Source organism: Crinia signifera, chromosome 19 (assembly GCF_055691185.1).
Source record: "Crinia signifera chromosome 19, ASM5569118v1, whole genome shotgun sequence".
Taxonomy (NCBI): domain Eukaryota; kingdom Metazoa; phylum Chordata; class Amphibia; order Anura; family Myobatrachidae; genus Crinia; species Crinia signifera.
Genome location: NC_139226.1, coordinates 123,281,102 through 123,303,098, shown reverse-complemented (window position 1 = coordinate 123,303,098; position 21,997 = coordinate 123,281,102). Strand labels below are relative to the sequence as shown.

Genomic DNA, 21,997 nt, shown 5'->3' with positions numbered 1-21,997 from the left:
TGTAGTTAGTTGTCTCTCTGACGGATTAACTACATCTTGATTTCACATTCGGGGATCAGTTGAAATCGCTGGGACTGAGTACCGTGTGTACACCCCTTAAGGGAACAAGAGACAGGTAAAAGATTCTGGAGGTAGTGTTGTTCTTCAACAAAACTTTCCTACCATGCTTAGTGGTAGGGCTACTAAACAGCTGACAGCGGTGGTCCATCAACGAGATTGTCATCTTTCCCCCTAGAATTTTAGTCGAATCACGCAGAATATTTATTTTACTCTGCTAACAAGAACAACATGAGAAGAGATGTATTTCTGCTCTTACTAAACTACAGTGCTTTGGGTTACCAATGTACTGCAGCAATATGACATCCAATATCTACTGGGACATTGCATCTGAAAGTCACTTTACCATGGTAACTGGTCCTGCTGTTTTAGTTCATAGAAAATAGAATTCAACACAAAGTATAAGCACCAATAAAATGGCAAATTTATTAATTCCCCCCTCTGTTTGTGGATCTTTTTTCTTTCCTGCTTCTCTGTGTATGTGTTATTTTCTCTTCTGACCCTCTGATGTTGCCCTTAGCAACCAATTAGATTATTTTCTATTCTATTATTATTATCTAGGATGCAACAGAGCAATGAAAGCTAAAACCTCCACTTTCTTTTACTTTGAGAATCTTTAGTAAATGTACCCTCTGGGCGCAATTTAAAAATCACATTTTTGCAGCGAATTTGCACTGACAGCGGGGACAACCGGCTTTCTACGATGGAGCTAACAGCTTCTGTCTCGCTGTCCCAGTGCAACAGAGGCTGAGAGCGTGATTAGGCGATGGAGACGCATAGCTCAGCCAATCAGGGCTCAGCTATGCGTCTCCATGGAGACGCATCGCCCAATCACGCTCTCAGCCTCTGTAGCGCTGGGACAGCGCGACAGAAGCTGTTAGCTCCATCGGAGAAAGCCGGTTGTCCCCACTGTCAGTGCGGGGGGAGCCGGCTCTGCAGAAGGGAGACCAGCGCTGGATCCTGGATTGGTAAGTATATTGGTGTAAAAGTGAGGTGTGTGGATGTGTATGTAATAAAGTTTTACTTTTCTGTGTGTGTTTTCTTTTAACATTCTTTTTACAGGTGGACTAAAAGTCCCAGCGGGCCCATTAATGCCCCGCATGCTGGGACTTGTGGTTCTCCAAGTCCCAGCATGCGGGGGAGGTCTGCTGGCACTTGTAGTTCTCCTGTATTAAGCAATGTTAGGAATGTCAGTTTAACCCTATCAGGCCGGCGTCCACTGGCCACGGACGCCGGTGACAGCCCCGGGCTTCAGCCCTGGAGGGGTGAAGCCTGGGGGGGACCCCTTTATTGGGGGGGTCCCCACTCCTCCAGGTACCCAGTCCAAGGCTGACCAGCCACGGTGCTCATGGTACGGCCGGGGGACCTTATGTAAAAAGTGTCCCCCGGCTGTGGCATGACACTGCGGGCTGTTGGAGCCAGGTGCTGGTTTCAAAATACAGGGGACCCCCAGATTTTTTGTCCCCTGTATTTTTGGAACCAGGACCGGTCCAAGAGTCCGGGGCTGGTTTCAGAAATACGGGGGACCCCTACGGTTTTTGGCCCCCGTATTTTTGGAACCAGGTTCGGCTGCTGGTTATGTACAGGAGGGGGGACCCCACGCCTTTTTTTTTTTTTTTACTTTTACACATATTTTACCAAAGAACCATACACAGATCGCAATGATCTGTGCATGGTTCTGACAAATTCGCAAGTCAGGATCAGGTCTATTTTTTTTGTGATGTTTAGACCATTTTTTTTGGCGATTTCCAAATTTGCATCTCATTAAATATGCAAATTGTATATTTTTCAATGGGAAAACATCTGGATGCGAGTTCTGGAGATAAAAAAAAAATCACACTTTCAGAAAGTTTTTGCCGATTTTCGCATCTCATCAATTATGCGAATTCGGGAAAAAGTGCGAAAACGGCCGTTTTTGCAATAAAAATCGCCAAAAACCCAACATCGATCTCTAATGAATGTCCCTCTGTGTCTACAGCTCTGCTTATTGCCTGCCCCACTTAGTCTCCTACTCTGTCTATCTGATGCCCCTCAGTGTCTGCATCTCTGTTTTTTTCCTATCCCTCTGTGTCTGCATCTCTGTTTCTTTCCTGACCCTGTGCCTGCATCTGTTTCTCTCTTGTCACTCTGTGACTGCGTCACTGCTTCTCTCCTGCCCCTCTGTGTCTGCATCTCTGTTTCTCTCATCACCCTCTGTGTCTGAGTCCCTGATTCTCTCCTGTCCCTCTGTGTCTGTGTCTCTCCTGTCTCTCTGTGTCTGTGTCTCTCCTGTCTCTCTGTGTCTCTGTTTCTCTCCTGCCCCTCCGTGTCTGCATCTCTGTTTCTCTCCTGCCCCTCTGTGTCTGCATCTCTGTTTCTCTCCTGCCCCTCTGTGTCTGCATCTCTGTTTCTCCCCTAACCCTCTGTGTCTGGGTGTGGTATGGGACTCCGACAGTCGGGATCCCGACAGTCATTATGCCGACGTCGGGATCCCGACTGCCCGGAGTCAGACAGCATGGCGAGTGCAAAAAAGCCCCTTGCGGGCTCGCTGTGCTCGCCACGCTGCGGGCACGGTGGCTCGCTATGTGAGCCACCTATTCTATTCTCCCTCTATGGGGGTCGTGGACCCCCACGAGGGAAAATAGCGGGTGGCCGTCGGGCACCCGGCTGTCAGCGTTTTGACAGTCGGGATCCCGACGTCGGGTAAATGATTGTCGGGATCCCGACTGTCGGGAACCCGTCCGGCACCCCTGTGTCTATGTCTCTGTTTCTCTCCTGACCCACTGAGTCTGTTTCTTTATTTCTCTCCTAACCCTCTGTGTCTGCATCTCTGTTTTGCTCCTGATCCTCTGTGTTTGTGTTCGTTTCTCTCCTGTCCCTCTGTATCTGCGACTGTTTCTCTCATCACCCTCTGTGTCTGAGTCCCTGATTCTCTCCGGTCCCTCTGTGTCTGTGTCTCTCCTGTCTCTCTGTGTCTCTTTTTCTCTCCTGCACCTCTGTGTCTGCATCTGTTTCTCTCCTGCCCCATATCTGTGTCTCGGTTTCTCTCATGACCCTCTGTGTCTGCATCTCTGTTTTGCTCCTGATCCTCTGTGTTTGTGTTTGTTTCTCTCCTGTCCCTCTGTATCTGCGACCGTTTCTCTCCAGTCCCTCTGTATCTGCGACCGTTTCTCTCCTGTCCCTCTGTATCTGCGACCGTTTCTCTCCTGCCCCTCTGTGTCTGCAACACTGTTTCTCGCATTCCTGGGAGGTAATAAAGGGGACATAGCGTGACAAGGCTATGTCCAAAGATGCACAGCTGATGACACAGAAGGCCATACTTAGATGAAGCTGCCACAGGTCTGGTGCATACTGTGATAATGTCCATCTGATGGTGCACCAATGCACTAAGATAGAAATGGCCAGACATCATGTGACATCATAGCCACCCTCCCCTGGCAGGCATCGGCCCGCCTGCATTCCCGGGGGAAAGCCCAGCGTTTTCATGAGACGCTTATAAAACATTGGGCATTCACCTGCTCCTTGGAGACTATAGATGTGAGTTATGACAGGAAGTGACATCTCTGACACTGCAGGGAGGGGTCAGAGTTCATACCAACTGTCACTAACTGCCAACATGCTTACATAATAATTCTCAGCAGGTGATATCAATATAGCTGGGCAGTAATTCATGTATTGAGGTAGGTAGTCTAGTGTGGATTCTAGGAGATCTAAAGGTGCCCATACATGATGCGTTTTTTGGGTGCAATGCTCCTGCGCACATCATATCGCGCAGCACAGAAAGTCTGTGCAGCCTGTGCTTTTAGTACTAGATTGCATTGTATCTAGTACAAAAAGCATGCTGCTGTAACACATTGTATGCTGTAACACATTGTATGCTTTTTTATACTAGATACAATGGAATCTAGTACTAAAATCACAGAGTTCATCGCACCGTATGCACCTTAAAAAAGGAACATGTGGTAAGTGGAGTGAGGGCACTTAAGTAATACCGGAAGCTATAAAGGATCCTCTGTGTCAATATTATACTAACGTAATATGGAATACATGTAGCGCCCACACAATTACCTATGTAATTGCAAAGTACCAAAATGTCTCTTATGCTGGTGTAAAGAAATTCAAAAACAGATGTTCTATGCCAGCAGTATTGAACCCCAAAACAAATAGGCAAAATAAAACTCCGTATTTCCAATCGATCACATTAGCATTGATGCACATTGAGAAATTCTAAATATAATGTATTTAAAGGATGTGATCATTATTCACTGATTATAAAAAATGTTCTCCAAATATATGTGCGCAGTACGTATAAAACAATAACAATTATCGCAATCTTCACATTGCAACTCTCTGCACCCCTACTTAACTATCAATCTTGGAAATATTTTAACAAAATTTAGTAAAAAATATTGACTTTTGAAAGTAGCGATTTTTGCAGATATAACCATAGATATTCACTTGTGGCATTCTTTCTACAATGGAAATCAAATATTGGGCCTGAAGCACAACTGCTTCACAGAGGCATCACTGATGACAACTGATGCACACTTTTCATTTTGCCCCGTGCACCTACCTGAAAGGTGGGCATGGTTTAATATGAAGAGGACATGGCCTACTCACACATGGGGCGTGTCCATTATCCCCAGAGATGCTATCTGCCCCTAGAAATTTGGTCTGACTCTAGTGCCAGCTCTTCCTCTGTGACTTTATGATGTCACCCCGTGGACTGCACCCCCTGCACCTGCCTTGTGACGCCACTGTTCCTTTATTTTCTGAACATCGGTGTCCCTAGTTTTGAAGAATGAATATAATGCTGCTTTGATCCCACACAAATACACCTCAAACCGCTTGATAGGTTTGCAGAAGGCACCAATCTTTCATAACTCAATATTGTAGAGCAGTGCTTCACAATCCTGTCTTAAAACAGGGATAGAACTAGGATTTTCGGCACCCAGGGCAAAGCAGTAAGAAAAAGGTTCAAATGATGCCACGTAATGCCACACAGTAGTGGTGCCCTTTGTCTCATGTTCAGAACATGGGGCCATGGGAGTGGGGGGGGGGGGGTTAGGAGAGGGAAAACAGAGAGGGAAAGGAGTTGAGAGAAGAGGGAGGAGAAGGGGAGAGAAACAGAGAAGAGAGAGAGCATGGCAGAGTGAACGGAGAGATAGGGTGCCATTTTACTCAAGTTATGAACATGGAACCACCGGGAAAGGGGGGAGGAGAGGGGTTAGAGAGGAGGGAGTGATAAATGGGGAGAGAGATAGGGAGAGAAGAATGAGAGAGAGGGAGGAGAAGGAAGAGCGAGAGAGGAATGGATAAGAGAGGGCGAGAGGAGAGAATGAGGGGAGAGATGGAGCGAGAGAGAGAAAGAAGAGTGAGAGAGAGCTTGGAATAGCAATTAAACTAATAATATACTTACAAGGAATAAGTGTGGACCGGAGTGGAGCTAAGAGGACCCCTCCGAGACACACCTCCTGGCGCTCAGTAGTTAGATTATGTTAAAATGAACTAAATTAATAAATATGGGGTATTACAGCTGCAGAATACACTTCTGTGAGCCCCGTCTAGACTCACATTAGAAAAAGAAAGAATGGGGGGAGTTGAAGTGAATTGCGCTGCTGGATTACACAATGTTACTTTGAACACACTGAACTTGGCTGGATAAAGTGAATGCCGAACACACTGTTGCTTTTTCAAATTTTATATGAAGGAAAATGACACATAAATATACATTTGTTACATTACATAAAAACAAGTACTAAAAATCAAAATAAAATAGTCATGAATTGGGATCCCAATATTATAAGCTGTGATAGCTTTTGTGGAATTTAGCAAGGTTAATTGGTCGACAGGAAAGTGCAATAATATGCATATGATAATAGTTTGCGATACCAGATATATCTGAGGGGGGGTTCCAGATTGTGCACAAAGTAGGTATATTGCGTGTAGGCTGACCGGTGGAATTAGTATTGTAGAAGATATTTTACAGTCACAGGCTTAGTATGATATGCTCACCCTGTGGGATAGCACTCTCTCCGTGCTGATTTGCAAGTGGTTCCAGCAAGCGGTCCCGATTGTTTTTGGGATGGTGCTCCTACCAGATGTAGCTCTAGCTCCTCTCGGCAGCACGCCGGTGTGACCTGCATGTAGTCAGAGACAGAATCCCCGTCCTGACCTCGGCGGCATAAGGAGTGAGTTTGGCGGTGGCTGGATTGCTCTGCTCTGCGGTGAACCCTCACTGTGACGTGACGAGCGGTTCGTGTGGACAGCTGTGCAACTCTTGAAAAAGTTCCCAGCCAACTACGGGAACGAAACGGGTTGATGTCATTACCTCATTTGAATTGGAGACCCATTCAGCAAACCTTCAGCCCGCTCTACAGCTGAAGCGCAGCTTGTCTCACGCTGCCGGCAATCAGCAGTTTCACGCTTCAAGCTGACCGGGACAGCTTCGGCACAGGTTTCCCCACTGTGTCTGGCTCCCCGCTGACCTTCCACCTACCCTCAACTGAAGTGCAGCTTCCATCTACGCTGCCGGCCATCAGCTGTCCACACGAACCGCTCGCCACGTCACAGTGAGGGTTCACCGCAGAGCAGAGCAATCCAGCCACCGCCAAACTCACTCCTTATGCCGCCGAGGTCAAGACGGGGATTCTGTCTCTGACTACAGGCAGGTCACACCGGTGTGGAAGGAGCTCCATCCCAAAAACAATCAGGACCGCTTGCTGGAACCACTTGCAAATCAGCACGGAGAGAGTGCTATCCCACAGGGTGAGCATATCATACTAAGCCTGTGACTGTAAAATATCTTCTACAATACTAATTCCACCGGTCAGCCTACATGCAATATACCTACTTTGTGCACAATCTGGAACCCCCCCCCCCCCCCCTCAGATATATCTGGTATCGCAAACCATTATCATGTGCATATAATTGCACTTTCCTGTCGACCAATTAACCTTGCTGAATTCCACAAAAACTATCACAGCTTATAATATTGGGATCCCAATTCATGACTATTTTATTTAGATTTTTAGTACTTGTTTTTATGTAATGTAACAAATGTATATTTATGTGTCATTTTCTTTCAGCAGCGCAATTCACTTCAACTCCCCCCATTCTAATAATATACTTAGCAGACACTGTGTCACTGTTGAAGACGCATCCTGCTACCAGTCACAGCACCCTGCTGATGCTGACAGTGTCAGGCAGGATCCAGGCGCGGGTCCCAGTAGGCAGCTACCCCCTTTGTTCGGCACACACCTGTACATGCCTTTTGGATTCAGCCTTTACAATCAATCTGAAATCCTCACAGCAAGTACTGATTAGATTGGTAGCAAAGTCTGCCACAGTCTGTATAAATGGAGTCCCATGCTCTGTGCTACAGGAGACGGGATTGGCTTTTGAGCTGAAAGTAGCTCAAACGACAAAACTTTCAGCTCACTATCACCTAGTGCACGGGTGTCAAACACAAGGCCCGCAGGCCAAATCCGGCCCGCCAGACCTCGTCATGTGGCCCGCGCGAGGAGATAGCATGCAGGGGCAGTGTGTCTAAAACAGGAGTGCTGCGGGCCGCGTCCACGTCTGCCTTACCTGTTCCTCCACTGTCGGCGGCCATGTTCCTGTAGGCACATATGTATGCGGCTACAGAAACATGGCCGCCGGCCTCCACGGCTACGTGGGGGAGGGCCCGGCCGCCTGTTCCCTCTGATGCCCGGCAGTGACAGACACTGGGTGGGGACGTCATGACGATGACGCCGCCCGCCCATGCGTCTGCAGAGAAGTAGGAGCAGGCAGGGAAGCTGGACCGGGAGTCAGTGTGGCCGCAGGAAGCAGTGAAGAAAAGCTGGAAGCCGCAGCACCTGCAGGACAGACGGAGAAACAGTAAGTGAGGATGAGGATCACACTCACAATAAAAAAATATATATATCTGCTGTTTCTTGAGGTGTCCCCGTGTAAAATAATAATAATGCCATGACACCACAGGCTGCTCCTCCTGTATAATCATTTATGTGTCATGGCATTACTTTTATTATATTATACAGGGGGAGCAGTCTGTGGTGTCATGGCATTATTATTATACAGGGGGAGTAGCCTGTGGTGTCATGGCATTCATTTTATATTATACAGGGGGAGCAGCCTGTGGTGTCATGGCATTATAATTATACAGGGGGACCTACAGATACAACCGGCCCTTTGAGGGTGACCAAACTGCTGATGCGGCCCCCGATGAATTTGAGTTTGACACCGCTGACTTAGTGTGTATGGGCCTTTACAGGTGTTTTTCCAACTATTATTTTAAAACTGGCTTAAAATGAATCATGCTCTCTATCATTTGTTTCACTGCTGTATAAGAATGGAAAAATCAACCATTTGAAATGTTTTACTAGCCCCAATTATTTTGCTTTTGCCTATTAATACACTATTATCCAGTATAATTTGCAGTTTTTTAGGGTACAGGCTGATCTACCTATTTTCTCTATAACGCTGCTATTAGCCCAAATTACCCTACAAGTTATTTTTCATTTGGCTGAGCCCCAATGTCAGGAACTAATAAACTACTAGTTACAGTAAATGTCACTCGTAATACACTACTGTATCTACCCTTCTGTACATAGCAAACAACAATAAGAAATAGAAATGCAACTTTTGTTGAGCTCTCTCATTCAGAGGCGGAACTACCATTGGTGCTACAGGTGCATTGCACCGGGGCCCCTGAGGACTAAAGGGCCCACTGCTGCCCAGACAAGCAGCTTGTACCCCTGTCACCCACTGGTGCGGGGCCTAAATTATACTTTGGCACCTGGGCCATTATTCTGGTTCACTCGCAAAGGCGAATTCCTTCTTAAATGGACAAAACCATGTGCACTGCAGGGGGGGGGGGGCAGATGTGACTTGTGCAGAGAGAATTAGATTTGGGTGAGTTATTTTGTTTCTGTGCAGGGAAAATACTGGCTGCTTTATTTTTACACTTCAATATAGATCTCACTTTGAAGTAAAACCCCACCCAAATCTAACCCTCTCTGCACATGTTACATCTGCCCCACCTGCAGTGCCCATGGTTTTGTCCATTTGAGAAGGAATTTGCCTTTGCGTGTGAACCAGAATAATGGCCCTAGGCTGACCACTCACATGTTCCACCACTGTTCTTATTGCTATCCATCATTACTGGTATCCATGGTGACTGAAAAGTGCATTATATAAAAAAGGGTACTCTTTACCTAGCACGGCGCCCACGATTTTGATCGTGGGCATCGCAGGTAAAAAAATCGAGGGCATCGCGGCCATTGAATGCACTAAAAATCGGGTGCGACGCGACGGACGCGATGCCCGCGATTTCCCATAGGGATCAATGTTAAATTTCTGAATTGACCCAATTTTACTGTTCAATGCCTCAATGGACACGATTTTTCCATAGGAAACAATGTTAAATGGCCCACAGAGGACAAATAGCCACCCTGAAGTGTGAAATGGCCCCCACAATTGTTAACGCCACCCCACGATCAACGTCAACCCGAAGCGTGGCGAGCGCAGCGAGCCCGCGAGGGGCGGCGGTACGCGTCCTACGACCTTTTCATACCCCCACTATCCACGTCGGCGTGGAGTTGAGAATAGAATAGTGTGGCGAGCGCAGCGAGCCACCGAGCCCGAAGCGTGGCGAGCGCAGCGAGCCCCGCGAGGGGACGCGGATACCTTCACAGGTAAACGCGTCCCTTCGCGGGCTTCACAGGTATCCGCATCCCCTCGCGGGGCTCGCTGCGCTCGCCACGCTTCGGGCTCGGTGGCTCGCTGCGCTCGCCACACTATTCTATTCTCAACTCCACGCCGACGTGGAGAGTGGGGGTATGAAAAGGTCGTAGGACGCGTACTGCTGCGCTCGCCACGCTTCGGGTTCACGTTGATCGTGGGGTGGCGTTAACAATTGTGGGGGCAATTTCACACTTTAGGGTGCCTATTTGGCCTCTGTGGGCCATTTAACATTGTTTCCTATGGAAAAATCGGGTCAATTGAGGCATTGAACAGAAACATCGGGTCAATTGAGAAATTTAACATTGTTCCCTATGGGAAATCGCGGGCATCGCGTCGGTCGCGTCGCACCCGATTTTTAAGTGCATTCAATGCCCGCGATGGCCGCGATGGGCGCCGTGCTAGGTAAAGAGTACCTAAAAAAGACAGGTAGATATAGATTGTAGGTGTCCATAAACCATTCTTCCCAAGGTAACTTTAACACGGTGATTGCATTATGCTCAGAATGCAACAATTATTACCATTGTTGTGATAGCCAGTATTTGTCTGCTGCTGACAAGGACGTTTATGTCTCAGGATGAATATGTTAGTGGCTGGCACAGATAGATACATGGCTCCTCAGGAGAGCTTCAGTCTCACAAAACAATGGATTGCACAGTTTGGCATTTATCTTATCATTTGCTTTACCGTGAACAGCTGGATGTGAACCTTCCGAGACAGAACCCTCAGAGGCAGCTAAAATGGAAACAACCACAGTTGTCCAGAAGATTTCCTCTGAAGCATCTCATCTAGCGGACCCACGAGGGCCTGGATCCTACTTTTACATTGGGGGCAACAATGGGGCACAATTGTAAGTACCTTATCTAGCCTACCATATAGGGAACCGAGGATGAGAAAAATAATTTATTTAAAGTGTTTATGAAGTTCCACGTAAAATATAATTTTACTCTTCAAATGCCCCTAATACCCCTTTCACACTGCACTTGTTAAACGGTATATTGAAGTTTTTTTTCCCATTTCAACACGCGTTTAAGGCTGCAGTGGGAAAGTGCCAGAGTTGGTTACAGATAACCGGTATTTCAAAACGTTTAAAAAGCAGAGTCCTACACGTTTCAGAGCCGTTTTTTATGCAGTGAGAATGGCTCTGAAATGGTATTTAGTAATAACACCAGACTACAGACCTGTGATAGGCTGTCCCCTGCGTTCTGCCTTGAAACGTGTTCAGGGATTAAACGGGTTGACTGATGTGAATGGTACTTAAACGGTATTTAAAACGGTAATCTACTGCAATGCGAAGGCTCAGTCCCGTTTTAAATACCATTTAAAAATACCAGTTTTTGAAACGTTTTGGCAATGTGAAAGCGGTATAAGTTTCATACAGTACAGGTTGAGTATCTCTTTCCGGATATTCTGAAACTGAAACAGAAAAGTTCCATTTTTTTTGTTCGTCCCCCCCCCCCCCCGCACCTTTAAACATACTCACCTCTTGCCCTGGTGTCCACGGCGGCCAACGGATTCGACTTTAACGGCATCCCCAGTCCCAAGGATGCATTGCACGGGTGTGCCACTGAAGACAAATCCGATTGTCATTGTGAACGACAGGGGACACCGTGGACATCGGGGGACTGCCAGGCGACCACGTGAGTATGTAATTAAAAAATCCCAAATAATCCCTTATACAAAATGCTTCTGGTCCCGAGCATTTCTGATAAGGGATACTCAACCTGTATGTACATGGGCTTCAAACACTAATAGAAAATCTAACATGTTTAAGAAAAAAGAATGCAGCTACTGTATGCGAACAAGTCTTTTGCTGGGTACACATTAGACAATACATCGTTCATGCAACCAGCCAACGATATTTCATCACGACCATCTGATAGTGTGTACGTGCAATACTGTATATCTGTGAATGGTGTATTTTGCATATAAATTGCATTGCCCGTGTTTTACATTGTGCATGTCCCTATATTGAGGAGCAGCGGAGGAGTATTGTGCCATCAGGAATCGGGTCCCTGTGTGTCTGCCCGCTGGCTGTGTACTGTCTCTGGGGTTACCACTAATGCCTGTATGATTAATGCCGCTGCTTCCTCCACCTGGGTCAATGATCACTGATGTCTGCGGGCAGCTCGGGTAGCTCCCAGTGGATTTCTGGTCAGGCAAAAGTACGAGGAGATGCTGATGACACCGCAGACAGAACTGGAAGTTACGCAACATGGTTCATCTCCATGGGAGACTTCTTCTGCCACCGGGAGACTTCTTCTGCTTCCACTATTACCAATATTATTTTCAGGTACCCCCAACTGGTCAGCAGTGTAACCTCCATGGTTGGAAACCGCTGGGTTATGCTGTGCTATCGATATAGGGAAACCATCTGTTTCTCCCCCATTGATGTCAAAAATATTCTGCATTGACATTATCTATCGATGACTATGAATCATCGATGGTCGATAGCCATCCCTAGCATGGAACTTAATTAAAGGGTTCAGATACAACTATCCTCTAATCTTAGACTCGGATAAAGTATAGGCACATGTATGTTTCCCATAGCAACCGGATTCTACTCTTTATTTGGCAGCTTCTAGATGATAATAGATATAATCTGATTGGTTGTTATAAGCAACATCCTATCTGTAATATAACTCCCATCTAAGTACATTTTTCTTTTACTCTGAGATAGGTGTATATTCTAGTCATGTCCATTTCTATTGTTATATTAGACATTTAGGGGGACATTTACCAAAATGGATTCGTAGAAAAAAGGTGTATTCGTAGGGAGAAATACACCTTTTTTTTTACGAATTTGTATTTTCGGGATTTACAATCCCGAAAATACAACAATTCGTATTCCTAAAGATGGAACATTCGTATTTGTATTTACAAATACGGATGTCCTACACCATCGATAGGATACGACGGAAATCACCATTCAAAAGAATGGTGGTTCCTGATGTACTAAGCAGCCGTACTGATAATACAGCTGCTAAGTGGTGTAAAACACCCACGCAAATACGACAGGAAAATAGAACACCATTTTCCTGTTCTATTTGCGTTTTAGCCTGCACGGATCAGTCAGATCCGTGCAGGCTTCAGTGTAAAAAAATAGAAAAATTAAATAAATTTAAAAAAAAAACGGCGTGGGGTCCCCCCCACAGCCGAAACCAGCACCAGGCTGAAGGAGCCGGGGCCGGTAATTAAAAATCAGGGAACCCGACAAATAGGGGTTCCCCGATTTTTAACAACCAGCCCCAGGCTCCAGGTCGGGGGCTGGTTCCCAAAATACGGGGGACAAAATGACTAGGGGTCCCCCGTATTTTAAGAACCAGCCCCAGGCAAAACCAGCCAGCAGGGTAATGCCACAGCCGGGGGGAGACTTTTTATGCAAGTCCCCCCGGCCAAAGCATTCATCCCTACCGACCAGTAAGCCTGGCCAGGGCCCCTGGGGGAGTGGGGACCCCCCCAATGAAGGGGTCCCCACCCCCTCCAGGACTTACCTGACCAGGCTGAAGCCTGGTACTGTCCCCGATGCCCTTGGGCGGTGGGCATCGGGCTGATTATGGTGTAAAAAAAAAAGATAAAACTATTGTTTTTTACTGTGGCACTACAAGTGCCAGCAAGCCTCCCCAGCAAGCTGGGACTTGGAGAACCACAAGTCCCAGCCTGCTGGGCATTAAAGGGCCCGCTGGCACTTGTAGTTCCACAGTTAAAAAAATAGTGCACAAAACACACTGACACACATTTGAAATAAAAGTTTAATACACACATCACAAACACACTGATACTTACCTATCTTGATCCCGTCGGTAGGTCGCTGGCTCCGGTGTCGGCGGCTCCGGTGTCGGCGGCTCCAGTGTCGGCGGCTCCGGGTCGGCGGCTCCAAGGTCGGCGTCCTGTCTGAAGAAAATCCATGTTGGACCTGTGGAAGTAAATCCTACTCACCAGGTCCTCCATGGATGGTCTTCTGTCTTCTCTCTTCTTTTCCAGGACTTTATTCTTTCTCTTCTGTCTTCTGTCTTCTTCTTTGTTTACGCTGCCGGCTGTCGGGACTTTCAGAGCTGGAGAGATGTTGCCTCCTCGACGTCTGGACTAAGAATGAATTCTAGCCAATCAGGAGCCGCCTAGTGGCCAATCAGGAGCCAGTAAAGTCGGCTCCTGATTGGCTAGAATTCATTCTTAGTCCAGACGTCGAGGAGGCAACATCTCTCCAGCTCTGAAAGTCCCGACAGCCGGCAGCGCGTAAACAAAGAAGAAGACAGAAGACAGAAGAGAAAGAATAAAGTCCTGGAAAAGAAGAGAGCAGACAGAAGACCATCCATGGAGGACCTGGTGAGTAGGATTTACTTCCACGGGTCCAACATGGATTTTCTTCAGACAGGACGCCGACCTTGGAGCCGCCGACCCGGAGCCGCCGACCCAGAGCCGCCGACACCGGAGCCGCCGACACCGGAGCCAGCGACCTACCGACGGGATCAAGATAGGTAAGTATCAGTGTGTTTGTGATGTGTGTATTAAACTTTTATTTCAAATGTGTGTCAGTGTGTTTTGTGCACTATTTTTTTAACTGTGGAACTACAAGTGCCAGCGGGCCCTTTAATGCCCAGCAGGCTGGGACTTGTGGTTCTCCAAGTCCCAGCTTGCTGGCACTTGTAGTGCCACAGTAAAAAACAATAGTTTTATCTTTTTTTTTACACCATAATCAGCCCGATGCCCACCGCCCAGGGGCATCGGGACAGTACCAGGCTTCAGCCTGGTCAGGTAAGTCCTGGAGGGGGTGGGGACCCCTTCATTGGGGGGGTCCCCACTCCCCCAGGGCCCCTGGCCAGGCTGACTGGTCGGTAGGGATGAATGCTTTGGCCGGGGGGACTTGCATAAAAAGTCTCCCCCCGGCTGTGGCATTACCCTGCTGGCTGGTTTTGCCTGGGGCTGGTTCTTAAAATACAGGGGACCCCTAGTCATTTTGTCCCCTGTATTTTGGGAACCAGCCCCAGAGCAGGAGCCTGGGGCTGGTTGTTAAAAATCAGGGAACCCCTATTTGTCGGGTTCCCTGATTTTTAATTACCGGCTCCAGGCTCTGTCAGCCTGGTGCTGGTTTCGGCTGTGGGGGGGACCCCACGCCGATTTTTTTTCCATTTATTTATTTTTTAAAAAAATTTTTACACTCTGCAGCCTGCACGGATCTGACTGATCCGTGCAGACTGCTAGAAATAATTCGTATTAGCAGCCGTATATACGGCCGCTAATACGAATTGTTACACCATCGGAGGGTTACAAAGCAGTCGTATCTGACTGCTTTGTAATTTCCCCTCCGGAACACGACTTTGCATACGACTAAAACAGTCGTATGCAGCCGTAGGGGAAATACCAATACGAAAAACTAGGTTTTTCATATTGGTAAATTTCCCCCTTAATGACCACCACCGAAAAATGGAGAGGGGCCCTAGGGGCTCCAGGATTGTTTGGCTCTGTATCAGATGCTTGGGTAGCTGCAGAGTTAAGGCCCCCATACACTAGTGCGATTTGGCCACTTTTCACCCAACTCTGAAGGATCTGGCCAAGAAATCGGTTGAAAAGTGGCGAAATCGGATGTGTTTGCCACCCGATCCGTGGACCCATACGCATCATTTCAAAGTTGGAGGTCAGACCTGCTGTACGTCCAATCTCCCACTCGACTCCTATCTCTGCAGCAGGGAACGGGATTGCACGTGATATGTCACATGCAGAATGACCGCATGGCTCACGGGGGATTGGCTGGCCATAAACTGCTGTGACTTCTCGCAGTAGTATATGACCATCTTTAGTTCCATCACCGGGAAGTGTCTTATGCAAGATCAGACTGATTTACCCAGTTTTTTTGGCCTGTACCTGCCAAAAAGGGCATTGTACCAATTTTCTGGGTCTCTGACTCTCCATTGAAAGCATAGAAAAGGGAGTGTGGCCACACCCCTTTACCCATGGCCACACCCCCTTTTTGTACCAGTTTCTGCATTCTGATGTTGGAGGGTATAGATACTGCACATAGATAAATCTGGCCAATAGCATGTTGTTCCTGGCAATTACACTTACATTTCCTTATGCTGGCTTACATGCATTCTGGGCTAGAGATTAATGTTTTTTTCTAAGGTGTAAAGTTATTTTGCTGCAAACTGCTGCACTCAACAGTGACTCAAACATGTCCTAAAGCACATTAGCAATTTACTTACATTGTAAATGTCTGAATGTTGGCTCGCGAAGCCCTACACAATCACTGGTGAATCATATGGCAAATAGGCCCACTCGGTTTGATCTACAAATGTTTAAATGCTTCCGATGTCTCTGTAACCTGTATAACAGGTCAAGGTAAACATGCATTTTCCCAAAGGCAGTTAATACTTAGGGTTTAATCATATTTTCCAACCAGCATGCTTTGTAGGTAACTGTCTTTGTGTCAAAGTCTCCCAACTGTAAAGTCAGCCATAAAATAACAATTAACATCATGTGAGTGAATGTATGGCTCCCTCTACTGGCTTCATGAATATTGCTGTTTCCAAGGTATACTTGTGCTATTGTACTTCTACACTAAGGGCTTAGGTTGTGCTGGGTGACCTTATACCATACTTGCCTACTTTTGAAAACTAATTTCAGGGAGATTATTGTTGGTAGTAAAATTTCGCAAGGCACCCCCGTTGAGGGGGCGTGTCATGCTCCACCCAAAAGGGCGTGTCTTGCTCCATATATGGGTGTATATATTTTATGCTTAAATGTTTGTTGAAGGATATTTCTATATAACATTATTAACTATATAGTTGGGGAAATTTAGCAAGTATTGATAATGACATTGCTGTGTCCAATTTTGGATTTATTTGTTTGCAACTATTTTCTTCTAACTTAGCACCATGTACAGGATAATAAGTGTTATGTCCCCTATTCAATAAATTCCAAATGCAAATTAACCATACAGTACTTGCCTACTTTTGAAAAAGCATCTCATTTCTTTTCTTCCCCTGCCAATAAAAATGTAACAGCTGCATAATGTGGGATAGGTGAAATCAGGGAGATTGCTAGACTAATTAGGGAGATGCAGGATGGTAAGTAACTATGCCTTAAACACTTGACACTTAAGCCGTGTACACACGGCAGCGATATGGGTTGATATTGCTGGGAATATGGACGCTGGCGACCATATTGCCAGTGATGGGAGTCTGCCCCGGCGATAAATCGCCGCGCGCGCTCCCGTTTTCAGCCCCGTTCTAATCGCTGGTCGCAGCTGATTACCTCTGCGGCACCGCCGGCAGAGGTTTCTTTTCATCAGCAACCATCTCTGGTCGCTGATGAAAAGGGGGCATTGAGCGATATATCACTCGCTGATATATATCTCCCGGCAATATATCGCCTGGCGATATATCGCCCCGTGTGTACGCGCCTTAACAGAGATTGTTCAAGACAGTATTTAAATTTTAAACCAGTAGATACTTAAAGTCCATTTTCCAACTCATAAATCAGTATTGGGCTGCAGTTTTTTTCTTATTTTAAATTCAACCCTTGTCAACATTTTCTATCGCCTCTCTAGGAAAAGCCTGGAGCATAGTTGCCGCCATTTTGGCTGCCCTCTCCGGGAGAGGGCACCCAGCTCAGTGAAGCAGGGGGCAGGGCCATCACTGGGAGGGGAAATAAGGTGGTTCGGGGGTGGAGCCACAGATGAGCTGTCCTATTGGGGGCGAGTCTACAGTGATTGCTTCAATTTAGCCCTGCCCCATCGTGCAATGCCGGTATTTCAGGCACTGCACTGCAGGGGCGGGGCTAAAATGCAGCAATTGCATCATTTGACCTGTGTTTCATGGGAGATGGAGGGCAATGCGGGAGGATTTCCCCCCTTTCCGGGAGGGGGATTTCGGGAGGGTAGGCAACCCTGGCCTGGAGAAGGGTTGCAGCTGGCTACATCATAGGTTTAGGGACGGCCTCTGATGTCATTAGGTCCCACCCCAGGACTGTTCTTCTGGAAAATTATTTTTAATGACATTGGCTGTAGGTTTGGGGTCATTGTCCTGCTACAGAATACATTCTGAGCCAATCATACACCTCCCTCATGGTAGCTCATAATGGTGAAGCACCTCTCTGAATTTCTTAGCATTGAGGACACCATTAATCCTGAATAAATCACCAACCCGCTTACACAGGTTGGCCAGTGATTGCAATAGTGATCCCAGGTTGCAAACTCAGATGCAGAACTCGGCTCTCGCAGATGCATGCAGGAAGCATCTATTTCCTACAGACGCCATCTGCTGCATTTGAATTTTAATGACATGGAATTGCACAGCTGCTTTCTTGTTCAATACAAACGTGAATAAGGCCCTTAGACGTGCATCATTTACGGAGGAAAAAAATAAGAAATGTAATCCGTGTCTGGAGAACAGCAGGGCATGAAAGAGTTACAGGTATACAACGTCATGCGCTACATATAAAGCAAACAGGATCTGCAATCTGGGAGTTTGTAAAATTAAACAACGGAGGTATAATTCTAGACACTTAATATTTCCTTTACTCAAGGGAACAGTCTCACTGGAGAAAATAGAGGTATGATGTGCCAGAAATAACTATTCTACCTACAGGGATTCAAAAGACTCTGAGCAACACTCTTGTTTACTTTGTTTGTTTCTATTGCAAGATCTAGTACAGGTTGAGTATTCCTTATCCAAATATCCAAATTATTCTGAAAACCACAGTCTCCACAATGTAGTTAGCACTGTGAATGTCTGTAACTGGCACTACCGGGGACATGATATGTAACTGGCACTACTCGGAACATCTGTAACAGCACTACTGAGGACATGACATGTAACTGGCACTACTGCGAACATCTGTAACTGGCACTCTTGGCAACACGATATGTGACTGGCACTACTGGGTACATCTGTAACTGGCACTACTGAGGACATGATATGTAACTGGCACTACTGGGAACATCTGTAACTGGCACTACTGACGACACGATATGTGACTGGCACTACTGGGTACATCTGTAACTAGCACTACCTGGGAAATAACATGTAACTGGCAGTAAATATGTGCAAGAAAATGATGGCTTGGCATTCAAATTCAGTATCAGATTGGACACAAACTTTGTTTCATGTTTTAAAACCTTGTTTCATGCACAAATAAAATATATTTCTGTGTATTTCATGTGTTTGATGTGTTTATACAACATAAATGCAAGAAACCGCAAGATACCTTATTCCCATATAAAAGTTCCTATGCATCTAGGAGGACAGCCAGCAGCTGGGTGTGTAGCAGATGATACCAGACCAATGATCATCCAGTAGCACAAAACCAAGAACTGCAATACAAACCAGGTGACTGGCCGAGCCTCAATCACTGATGGTCTTCGCCATGGACCCCAACAAGGGGATTTTAACTTTGTGGTGGCCGATGGGCACTGCATTAGTTCTAGGATTAGATGATTTATACCCCTTTCACACCAGAAAATGCAGGGGAATATGGTCCCCGGATCATGCAGGTACATTCCTGGGTTGGCAGCTTTCACACCAGCTGCGTGCCCGGAGGTCCTCCCTGTCAATCAACGCATTTCACCCTCAGCGCGGGCTTCGCCAGGATAAGCTTATCCTGACGAAGCCTGCGCTGCGGGTGAAACACGTTGATTGACAGAGAGAACCTTCGGGCACGCAGCACTATTCAGTATTAGCGGCTGGAGAGAACTTGAGTCTGCCGGCAGACACCATCCTTTCCCCAAGGACCGCGACAGAGCGTCACACGGTACCTTTTTTTCAGTTTCCCAAAACACATTGTGCAGAAGCCTGGAGCATAGCCATTTTTTACTACCAACCACTCTGCCCAGTACGGCATCAATACAACTGCTGCATAGACTGGACTTATACCCTATTAAAGGTTTTTTATGTTGCACCCAGCAGCACCCTACTACCCCCCACTCAAGCGCAGTCAGTCACCTCCCCTTTTTTGCATTTATTCAGTTAGCCTGCCGCCCTAAATTGGTACCGCCCGAGGCCCATGCCTCATGGGCCGCCGCCTAGGCACAAATCCGACCCTGACTGGAACCGATGTCACAGGGATTATTGGACTGGAACCATCAGCACAGAGATTATCAGACTGGACCTGATGGCACAGAGGTCATAGGACTGAACCGATGGTACAGGCTAAGAAGTCTTCCAGGAGACTCAGTGATGAAGTCAGAATACAATGATACACTTTCTGACTGTCTGGATACACTGGCTTATTGGTCTGGGAGTTTTATACCTGTATTGGAGTCTGGATTGGCTGACTTTATCAGATGGCTGTCTGGGATTGGAAGATGACCAATCACTTGATAAAGACCAACATGGCGGCGCTCATTCTGCTGTGTTGTGTTTTGTGTTGTTTTGTGTTGACCATTTCTATGTTAATCTTTTGTAGTCAACCTATTGACCATCGACATAGACACGGTGCTGCATGTTCGGGGCACCTCCTGGCACCAATTAATGTAAAATAATAAGAATCATAATAATAGAAAACATTGACTATGGTAACCTGCATTACTTAGATGAATGCAGAACATTGCTCTGATATCTTACTGTGTTTTGCTCCTGGTACTAAAATGGTAAAATGGAGGTGAGGTAATAAAAGTATAATAAATAGATCCTTTGGACTGAACTATGGACCTTACTCTGGTTGACTCGCAAGTCTGCGAATTTTGCAGACTTGCGAGTTCACCGGTTGCAGCCCGGCTCACGCAGAGCCGCCTGCCCCCCCTCGCACGGCGCTATTACCCGCAGGGTAATGGACATCAATGGACATCATTAGATGTCCTGGACATCTAATGATTTTTCAAGCGTTCGCAAATCTAAAGGTGCATACACACTGTACAATTTTTTTGACCAATTTGGTTGAAAGACATTTCCATTGAACCCAGTGTCCTGGACGAAAGATGTTGACAAAAGATATTGTCAACAAACAAACGATGAATGATGATGCGCAGACCCGCCAGTTGTTCATCAAGATTGTTCGTCAACTGTGCATGCAGCTCAATTTGAATATCTTTCAAAAAGAGCCTATAAACTGTAGCTAGATCTTTCTTCTTTCATCTGTCGTCAATATCTTTCGTCAAAATCTTTAGTCCAGGACACTGGGTTTAATGGAAATGTCTTTCAACCAAATTGGTCAAAAAAATTGTACAGTGTGTATGCACCCTAAGACACTTCTTTGGTGTTTTACATCTGCAAGTGCCTGTATGGGAAGCAGGCGGGCAGCTGACATCTGCTGACATCAGATGCCCGCCCAACCACACCCGCGTCATCTGGGAATTACCATGAGAATTCCCAGCATTTTCATGGGAACTCCCATGAAACTCTGGCCGTTCCCATGGGCAAATCTCCCAGCCTGCAAGCCCACCCTCCCCGCCCGCACTGATTTGTGCGAGCGCCAGTGAATAATCTCTTCGCCATGGCCGCTCGCACACAGAGCAGCTGCACAGGCGCATAACTGACTATGTGCAGTCGCAAAACATCGCTCCCCTGCGTGAACACACAGGGGGGCGAATCAACCTGAATAAGGGCCTATGTGTAAGTAAAAGATACTGTACTGAGAAGACTGTTAACAAATCATTTACTTCTAGGGTAAGTGCGTATTGCCTTAACAAAGGCTGGCAGCGCATCCAGGACAGCAAGAGAGATGACTACAAGTTGAAGTGGTGCGAGACCAAGAGTCCAGCCACTTATTACTCCTTCCGGGACGGTAAGAGTCTTGTGGCCAGACCCAACTGTGCCAACCACGTACTTGCTTATTAGAAATGTAATCTATATTGATTTACAGATGTTCACTTGGTACTTGTGGATAATCACGGCTCCCACGATGTGCATCGCATAGCAAAAAATCGCATGCGATCACATGCGTTTTTTTTACAGAAAAGCATCCAAATGCATTGAAATTAGTATCAAACATGTTCAATGGCCCCCAAATGTCATTTTTGAGGCTGTACCACCCCCACTATCAACGCGAACCCGAAGCGTGGCGAGCGCAGCGAGACCGCAAGGGGCGGCGGTACGCGTCCTATGACCTTTTCATACCCCCACTATCCACGTCGGCGTGGAGTTGAGAATAGAAAGTGTGGCGAGCGCAGCGAGCCACCGAGCCCGAAGCGTGGCGAGCGTAGCGAGCCCCGCAAGGGGACACGGATACCTTCACAGGTATACGCGTCCCTTCGCGGGCTTCACAGGTGTCCACGTCCCCTCGC

The 21,997-nt window shown here is 46.8% G+C and overlaps 1 protein-coding gene across 4 annotated transcripts in view; it reads left to right on the top strand.

Annotated features, from left to right (window-relative positions):
* The window catches only part of TTLL10 (tubulin tyrosine ligase like 10), an 81,355-nt gene that overhangs the window by 34,072 nt on the left and 25,286 nt on the right, over positions 1-21,997 (top strand). For 3 of the 4 annotated variants that reach the window (XM_083163253.1, XM_083163252.1, XM_083163251.1), the window contains 2 exons: positions 10,477-10,630; positions 21,380-21,498. In XM_083163253.1, coding sequence (XP_083019379.1) covers positions 10,477-10,630; positions 21,380-21,498 — 273 coding nt within the window. Of the gene's footprint in view, positions 1-3,619; positions 3,717-10,476; positions 10,631-21,379; positions 21,499-21,997 lie in introns of those variants that run through there. The other variant, XM_083163254.1, reaches the window with a different exon arrangement.